The sequence below is a fragment of the Anopheles nili genome, chromosome 3, assembly GCF_943737925.1.
Source record: "Anopheles nili chromosome 3, idAnoNiliSN_F5_01, whole genome shotgun sequence".
Taxonomy (NCBI): domain Eukaryota; kingdom Metazoa; phylum Arthropoda; class Insecta; order Diptera; family Culicidae; genus Anopheles; species Anopheles nili.
Window position 1 is genome coordinate 35350396 of NC_071292.1, and position 9675 is coordinate 35360070.

At 41.3% G+C, this 9675-nt stretch overlaps 1 protein-coding gene across 2 annotated transcripts; it reads left to right on the plus strand.

The window, feature by feature from the left end:
• Positions 1 to 2709: 2709 nt before the first annotated feature.
• LOC128726499 (arrestin homolog) lies at positions 2710 to 5352 on the plus strand. 2 transcript variants are annotated; one of them, XM_053820313.1, is made up of 4 exons: positions 2710 to 3136; positions 3533 to 4343; positions 4418 to 4552; positions 4619 to 5352. In XM_053820313.1, exons 1-4 carry the CDS (start codon positions 3028 to 3030, stop codon positions 4710 to 4712), a joined length of 1149 nt encoding a protein of 382 aa, XP_053676288.1. In that variant the 5' UTR covers positions 2710 to 3027; the 3' UTR covers positions 4713 to 5352. The 2 variants fall into 2 exon arrangements, with proteins under 2 accessions (XP_053676288.1, XP_053676287.1); XM_053820312.1 differs by having other exon boundaries at positions 4418 to 4547; positions 4611 to 5349.
• Positions 5353 to 9675: the final 4323 nt, after the last annotated feature.

Genomic DNA, 9675 nt, shown 5'->3' on the forward strand with positions numbered 1-9675 from the left:
AGAGTTTTTCATTATTGTCATCAGCATCACCATTCATTTTCATGCTTGGCAACTTAGGCATTATAACACTGAATTTACAGACATAAAAAACATTGAGTTCCACGAATTCAACAATGCTGTCAAGTTTCTCGGTGACTAGCTCTTCAGGAGTAAGGGATGCAAATGAAGTCGGAGGTTTGAACGTGTAACAATCTCAACAAGGGATCAAACCAACAGGACAATCGATTATACCGGCTCCACCATCGTTGCTGAAGTAGTTGTTGAAAGTTGACAAAAGTCGCAAACGGATATATGGCCTATCGCTGCTAATCGTATCAATAACCAAGGTTTGTGAAGTAGCTCTCCAAGTTAGGGACTAGTAAAAGAGAGTCCTGGAAGCTGAACTCTTGCCCCGTATTGTGATAAAACGTTGAACGGTGTATTGTCGAATTATGTTGAACGAGCTTTCTACCGTTGAGAGGTAAAAAATCTAGATATATTCGACAAAAAAAACGAAAGCTTAATTTTGTTATAGTGACTAGTAGCGTTATTATTACATGGAGCCACAATTTTCATACATTCGTTCAAATTGTGCATTTTTTTTTGCGTTTACTGCAATTGAAAAAAATTATTCACAAAAAACTTCAAATTCGACATTTTTTTTAAGTTTGAGAGCCCGTTATTTTCTAAATTTTTTCAATATTTGATGTTAAGATATTTTGCAAATACACATAATTTTCAAACATACTTAAACATTTTCTATTTTCACAATATCATTCAATTCACTGTTTTTAAAGAAAATATTCACAAATACACAATTGTTAAAAAAAATCTCTCTCTCTCTCTCTCTCTCTACGATATTTCGCGGGCTTTCTTTCGTGCTAGAGCTTGCTTATTTCCTTCACCCCGTCGTATCATTTTTCTCACTTTCGCAGGATACACTGTTGGTCGAAGAAATTTCGCACTTTTCCTGGTTCTTTACTCTCCACATTTTCTTCTTTTTTCACGCGAATCAATTTATGACGTGGCTTTTTTTTGTTTGAGAGTTTTCCTCGAGTTTTTGTGTTACCTTTTTTTCTCTTTCTCGCCTCTACCTCAGCGTATGGGTTTTCTCACAGTTGCATGAAGTTTTCCTTCAACCTTTCTCGCACCGTTCAACTTACAACTTCATGCGACTTCTTTGCCACTTTCTTCGACCTACGAGCTCATGTAGTGGCCCATATATTCACGAAGAAATTTGCGTATTCATAGCCATTGATTTATTGAATAAGTAAGTTTTATTATTATCCACGCACTAACCGCGTTACAATATATGCCTACAAAACCTTTTCGATGAGACACAGTTTTCAACAACAGTCAACTAATCTGCTTAAACATGCGCACGTTAACGTGACACGGCATTGTTAAAGTTCACGGTCACAGCTTACGATGCTTGGTGGTGTTGTCTTTTATTGTTGTGCCATTTTCGCGAAAACGCATAATGTTGGCAAAATTGTATTTGCGACCAAAACAGCCGCAATGTCTCCTGGAGCCCGCGTGAAGCAGCGACAAGAAGAAACCATACGCCTGTAGCCTTGATGGAAGTGGCCGCCTCTCCAAGAACGAAAGCCTGCACGCATCAATGTCGTCTGACAATCGCCTTTCGGTCACGTGTTTCCGCCAAACGTCGCCACGTCGTTCTTCTTGAAGCGAAATGCGCGGATCGAGAAATCGATGCGATCACATTACCTTAATTGAAGTGGAAACTCGTCCTGCGGTCCTATCGCGGTCCACACCATTTGCAATCGACATTTTGTGCGTTGTTTTCGCTTTCCCGCTGATGTTTGTTTGATTTATTAGACAAATGAATCCAAAGCGCTCATAAAATGTGTCATGTGAATGAGTCACAGCGCTGTTCGTTTGCCGTTCTTTGTATGGTATTACGAAACACCAGGCGTCTCCATTTGATTCTGGACCGACGCGCCAATATTGTTTCCTGACATCTCGCATGTAAAAAAAACGGCAACATAACATTGACTTATATAATTATAATAAGCTTGCCCAACATAATGAAATAAATGCAAGCAATTTTCACCGATGAAAATTAAACATATTATCACGTATCGATCAAAAACAAACCTTGTTTCTTCAGTACAACCGTCAACGGAGCATGGAATCCTTCAAGTGTCCTTCTGCGAATACTTGGAGCAAAAATTACTTTAACGACCGCTCACACACACACACAACTAGACATACCCCAAGTAGGAGCCCGTGCACGTGCCGTTTAACAGAGCAGTTGAATGCCATGCGTATCCATTGCACATTTTCACATGTGCGATCATCGAAGCCGACCGTTTCCCTCGCGAAACACATGTTTTGTTTTTGTTTTTCTTTTCTTCGCTTCCCGTCCTTTGAAAGGCCTTTTTCTTCATGGCCGCAAAACAGCCAGCCACAGCAAGACTGATGATGTTACCAAACTCAAAGTCGTCCACAACGCAAGCAAAATCAAGCTGCACCTGGAGTGGCGTTCAGGAGCACGGACGGTTACGAGGAGGTGCACACGAACGTAACGGTGGCCGATCGATGGCCGCGTATCGAATCGGTGTGCAAACGACGACACCGGAATCGGACCACGCGTAATTGGATCAGCGGGAATGAACGCGGAGTGACACCCGACGGCCCGTATAGTCAACGTCACGGAAGCGTATAAATGAAGCCGATCCTTTGGAGCCTAATTCAGTTTGCGTTCAACAACAGGAACGTCGGTTGTCATCTTCCTCTGCTGGTGGAACGAATCATTTACCTGAATTCATACATACAAAAGAAAAAAGCGAAAGAAAAAGAGAGTGAACAAGAACTTGCTGTCCCATCGAACTGCATCGACAAACCCGCTAAAATTTATACAGAAACCGATTCTTACGAAAGACCAAGCCAGTGCCGTCCATCATCTGTTGTGAAGTTAACCGAGTATAGTGATATCCTCACCCGACAAAGCGTGTGTGTTCGTCTACTTTTTTTGTGCATTCACTGTTTGAGAGTGCTCGTGGAAAAACAAAGGATTACATCAAGATGGTGTACAATTTCAAAGTCTTCAAGAAGTGCGCCCCGAACGGAAAGGTTACGCTGTACATGGGCAAGCGTGATTTCGTAGACCACGTGTCCGGCGTCGAACCGATCGGTGCGTATCCTGTTTCGCATGCAAGCTGTGCTATACCCTAGTGACACAATCCCCATGAGATTCGTTATGAATGGCGGTTGGCTATTGGGTTGCAATAGCCATCCAAAATACGTTTTTGATTAGTATCTTTAGGAAAATGCTCTATCTTTCTGTCGTCTAAAAGCGCACGTCTACCTTGGCATAAGGATGTATAATCCATTCTTATTATTGGGTTATGTGAATTGATACATTCTATACGTCTCTCTGCAGAGCGAAGAAACGTTACAAACGATTATTGCACCAAGTAGGCGCAGAAGTAAATTTTTCAAATCAACCGTTAGCTGATGCAGATTCCCGTGACTGGTTTTTTTTATTAAACGCCTCTTTTACTCTCTCATGCGTCTCGTGTATCCTCAGATGGTATTGTCGTGCTTGACGATGAGTACATTCGCGATAACCGGAAGGTCTTCGGGCAGGTGGTGTGCAGTTTCCGTTACGGTCGCGAAGAGGACGAGGTAATGGGACTGAACTTCCAGAAGGAGCTTTTCCTCGCCTCGGAACAAATCTACCCCCGCCCGGAAAAGTCGGATAAGGAGCAAACGAAGCTGCAGGAACGCTTGCTGAAGAAGCTGGGTCCCAATGCGATCCCGTTCACGTTCAACGTCTCGCCAAACGCGCCCTCGTCGGTGACGTTGCAGCAGGGCGAGGATGATAACGGTGACCCGTGCGGTGTATCCTACTACGTGAAGATCTTTGCCGGTGATTCCGATACGGATCGAACGCACCGCCGTAGCACCGTCACGCTCGGCATCCGGAAGATTCAGTTCGCGCCGACCAAACAGGGCCAGCAGCCGTGCACGGTGGTGCGCAAGGACTTTATGCTAAGCCCGGGAGAACTAGAGCTCGAGGTAACGCTCGACAAGCAGCTGTACCTGCACGGTGAGCGAATAGGCGTGAACATCTGCATACGCAACAACTCGAACAAGATGGTCAAAAAGATCAAGGCCATGATTCAGCAGGGCGTCGATGTGGTGCTGTTCCAGAACGGCAGCTATCGTAACACGGTGGCCTCGCTGGAGACGAGCGAAGGCTGCCCGATCCAGCCGGGTTCTAGCCTGCAGAAGGTGATGTACCTTACGCCCCTGCTGTCGTCCAACAAGCAGCGCCGTGGAATCGCTCTGGATGGGCAAATAAAACACCAGGACCAGTGTCTAGCTTCCACTACACTGTAAGTGATCGTGAGCCAGCGCGGTTGGTTGATCGTTAATGTGTTGTTTTTGTCTCTTTTTTTTTCTTCAACAGCTTGGCCCAGCCCGATCAACGTGACGCATTCGGTATCATCGTGTCATACGCCGTCAAGGTGAAGCTCTTCCTCGGCGCTCTCGGTGGTGAATTGTCAGCTGAGCTTCCGTTTGTGCTGATGCACCCCAAGGTAAAGTGTCGCGCACAATCAAACACATTACCAGGCGTTTAATGTCACTCTGTACTTTCACAGCCCGGCAGCAAGGCGAAGGTTATTCACGCTGACAGCCAGGCCGAGGTTGAAACCTTCCGGCAGGACACCATCGACCAGCAGGCCTCGGTTGACTTTGATTAACTGCAGCATACCTGAGAAAATGATCCGATGACTACGGCAACGACCAAACTGGAATTCTGCATAAAAAAAGTTTAACACACACACACCCACACGTTACAGGGGATCACGTAACACGCAACCGAACGCAAACGACCTACGAACGATCGATCTCACTCTCACGTCCTTTCATTCTGCAACAGCAAGCCAGTGATAGTAGGAGCGAAAGATAAGGAGAAATCAACGAAAAAAAACTGAATAATCGAAATCGAAAGAACAACAAAAAAAATGTATGCAAAAAAAATTTTACATTCCCAGGAAAGGCCACCCAAGATCCAAGAAGGCCCTTTCGCTGTCATTGTACCTTACAAAATTTTGAATAAGAACTAGCCTCAAAACTTATCGGCCATTTCGGTGTATCTCTGCGGTAGAGTCTCTTTGAAAGTAAGCAGGTTTTGGAAGTTCGACTGCTGCAAAGCTTTGTATGTGACGACATTTTTGTTTCCATTTAAACTGTTGTATACACCGAGTATATGTTTTGATTGAGAAATAAAAATAAAATTGGATCAAATAGATAAATAACTAGCATTTTGAGGCATCGTTTTTTTTATCTAAAGCGTCAGGTGAAATCAGCTAAATAAATTCAAATCGAGATCCGTGACGGGGCGAAGGTAAGCACTAATCAAACAAACGTCTTTTGTTTCATTTTTTTTTTTATAAATTTCAACGCAAAAACACCCCATAGTCTTTTTCGCTATTCCAATACTTACGTACTTCCCAATTTAAACTACCGTTACGTAATTATTTGATGAGAAAAACAGCGCAAGCGAAGGTGTGACAATAGAAATCTTTTCCGTGTGAAATATCTACCTCACCACCTTCGACAAAACAAATGATAAGAAATTATTTTACTCAAACTATTCCGTGTTTTAGTTTTATTTACTCAAGTAATCGTTATGTGTTCATCATAACAGTTTATCCTGGCTATACGAAGTTCACTATGCCCATGAGCCATTACTTAAGACAGTTGATACAAAGTCTTAGCGATCTTCAGCTGATTTACTCACGCTAGTCCCATTTTTTTGCACGAGTTCACGTTTATGACAAAACAAAAACACGAATCTACAAACAACAGGCAGGTTCTGAGTATTTTTTTTCTCTAGATTTATTGATCTTACCTTTATTGCGATGACTTAGTTTTCTTTTTACGATATACATTATTCCCACTTCATTGCGACTCTGTCTTTCGTACCTTCCTAGTTCACTCGTTTCCAGTCTGTATTAGTGATCCGTATGTCGATCCAAGACAACCTGCACGTGTCTAAGCCATCCGTATATTTGCTGGTTACACGTACTTGGAGTCTTTTTTTTCTTTGTTCTGCTTTTAACATTTTACTCGTGTCCGGGCTACTACTATCCACGATTTTTTCCCCGTTTAGTCCTGCATTATTTTTACTTCTATATTACTTGTATAATTTGGTATTAGGATGATTCATTCGTCGTTTACTAGCGCAACCCCTGCTGATCGATCGGTTAATATGTCCCGCAGGCGTCCTAAATTGTATCATACCTCGTGTTCCCTGTCTCCTCCGTTGACTGCTGTCTAATTCCGTGCCTCGTACGCCATACTTAACCGCAAACGCAGCGATTGCGAACTTTGCAAGCGCGTGTCTAAATTAATAATGTCTTACGGTATGAGATGAATGTGAAGTAGCAAAGAATAGATTACGTTTACGTTTGGGAAATGGTTCTGTGACAATGCCGATCATACTGCCGATGCTTATTACATGTTTGAGAATGTTTTCGTACAAGGAAGGGATAGTATAAGATCGTTGCTAGCTGAAATTAGTTTCTACAATTTATCTATTCACGTCTTGGCTCTACGATCAGCTGTCTTACAGACTATGCACTATAGTTTGCCGTAGAGCGTTTTACCGGACACCCGGTAAATCAAAAACCCAACCAACTGGGCCATGTTTTCAAACTCAATGACGGCGCGGGTGGGTATTAAGCGGTATGCAAGGGGGGGAAATATACTTAACAGTCAACAGTTTAAATACAATTTTGATTGCACGATGTTGCAAACTTGAGCGATCGTAACGAATGTTCGATTTCCAGTGTTGCACAAAATGTGTGGTGTGGTGCTTGCCTTTCTTTTTCATTGATTGAAGAGCCTTCGAGGAGTAAATCTGATGCAAGTTAAATGGCACTTAGCATAGCCCATTTCGTGTATGTAGTTCTTCCTTCTCAATCTCACCAGGCAAGCCGAAATTCGCTCATTTGCAATTCTGTTTCCTACATGCGTGTGCGTTCTTGTTCACCTTCAATTTCATACTTTTTTTCAATTTTTTTAGTGATACTTGACGTCGTTGATAGGTTACCTATATAATGTATAATGCCGATTGCTACACTCCTGATTCGTTTCACGTTATTTTAGTTTTTCGAAAAAAATTAGTGCCAACGTTTCGTTTGTATGAGATTCCAATGAGCATTGTGAGCACACTTGTTAGTACACTGATGATAAAAAAGATGTTGATGGCTTGTAAACGAGTTAGAAATGTGTTTGGTATCCTTTTGTTTCCCATTTCCGCCTCTCTCATCGTATCGTATCGTGTTATTTCGTGTCACAGAGAAGCAAAATCTCTTCATTTTCGATACACCCTTACGATGGTGTTGTGGTTCGCATACCAAAATGTCTGGTACCGGTTGTTCATTCTCGTTCGTGAGTAATATTCGACGGCAATGAATTTGCAGAAATTGAGTGCAAATGTATGAAACAACAAACAGATATCAGCAATCTTGTTTGATAAAAAAAATCTTCACTTGATATTACCAACCGTTCGCGAGGCATTCGCATGTAGCTCCCATCGAACGTGGTTAATGTGCAAACAAAACTTAAGAGATTCACAACATCAATTTACACCTACACGACACACAACGACACCTCGACGGACAGTTTGCACAATTTATTTCTCGCGTCGAAAGCAGCATGTTTGTGTGTTTCGTCCAAAGAATTGCCATTTCCGTCCTCGGTATAAAAAGCAAGTATCAAAACTACTAATTCCATCACATCGTGCTACCGTGTATAAAATTATCAGACCATCACTTGCAGATTTAGCGCAGTTTTACTCCCTATGCTACATTCTGTTGTAGCGACGCTAAAGATGCACTTTTTTTCGCTTTCATTGCTACCCTCCGTTTTGATTCCCAAAACATCGAGCTTGTTAATTACCTGTCTTCAAAGCAAGGGGAATAGATGCTAAATGCTAGGGGGGAAAACCCTATCTCCATAGGCTGATATCACTACATCTCCTGTACACGTGTATTATTATGAATATAGTTACAGTTATAGCCGCCACGTTATTTTGTTTGTTTACTTTCGTTACCTCATAATTAAAACTGTAAAAGGCTAACCTCCATGTACGATACCATACGATTGACTAACTTAAAAACAGCGTCGAAGCACAATCGAAATAAAACTTAAAATTGAGCACCAATATTTTCCTTGTTTCCATTGAAACCACATTGAGGTTCTCGAAATAAATATTTGCATCGGTTTTTTTTAGTTCAGCAGATGCAGCAGCAATCGAATGTTGTAATTGTTTGTTTGTTCTTCTTTTGTCTAGTGGCCGGATTCCTGTTTACTACTATGCTGACTCATATCGCAACCAAACCTTCATGCTCATTCTCTGCGCCCGGTTGCACATAGCCAATCGAACCTAAGCATTCGCTGACGTCATTGTTTCCTTCGGTAGATTATATGAGATAGGTTTTAAATTAATTGGTTTTATTTTTTTATTCGTAGCTTATACGCTTTCTTACGTTTTGTAGTCCATTACTATTATCATTAACACTCACACATGTTCAGGATTTGGGATGTGCGCAAACTATCAAACAGGAACAGGAAATAAATGCTTACAGTTTGCGAGTCCTAACAAAGCATCAGCTGCTTGTTTGATGTATTGAAAAACTTTTGGTCAGTGCATGGTGGTGTCGAAACAATTTCAAAATGATTGCAGAATGGTTTTCTACCATCTCTACCATATGCATGTCAAAATCGATCAAATATACAAACGAATTATGCATCCCTTTGGCTGTTATTTGAACTATATTGAATAAAAGTAATGTAATTCAGATTATATGCCCGAATTATTAGCAGGATCATTAAGGATAGATTCAATGATTAATACTTTATACATAAATGCAAAGTTGCTAGTCATTGAATCGAACATTCCATTATCAAGTTCACACACAACGCATGTCACAGAAATTATTCAAAAAGCAATTACTACCATGCATGAGAGCAAATAGGGCACTTTGGAAAAAAAACCCTTAAATGCTCCCCCATCGAATCCGCATTACACCGTTTCGCATTTTTTTTTCAACTATTTTTCCGTGGCGATTTTTCAATCAACTCGCAATCACGATGTCCTATAGTTTTACTGAAACTTGTTTACTTGGAAATAAATTATTACGTTTTATAATTATCATTATTCTATCAAATTTGGATATCGAAGGGTTTTGAGTAGACGTAACGCTTGCCAATTTGTTATATTTGCTAAATTCTCCTATCGTTACATATTGCCCTCGGTAGTTCAATCGTAACGAGCACAACTTTGGTCCAACCACGGCTGTGTCTAGGATTTGTAAACGCACATACTTATGCAACTTTCAACGTTGCACATGGTTGAGAATTTCCCCAAAATCCACGAAAAAATGATAAATCTTTCCAAATAAAAAAAAATGTCATGCAATTTAAAAAGCGGTAAGCTTTTAAAACCAATTAAAACGTGGATTTGTACCCATCGTGAAATTAAAACAGGGTTACTTCACAATTCCAAGCACGCTCCCTAGAGCAAGGAGAAATTGGACACCAATCCAGCTGAAGCATCAAATTGCCGCTATATCTATGTTTCGTTTCATCCAATCCATACATCGGAAGAACCGGCAATCTTATGCTATGAACCTTCTGAATACTTCTGTTCAT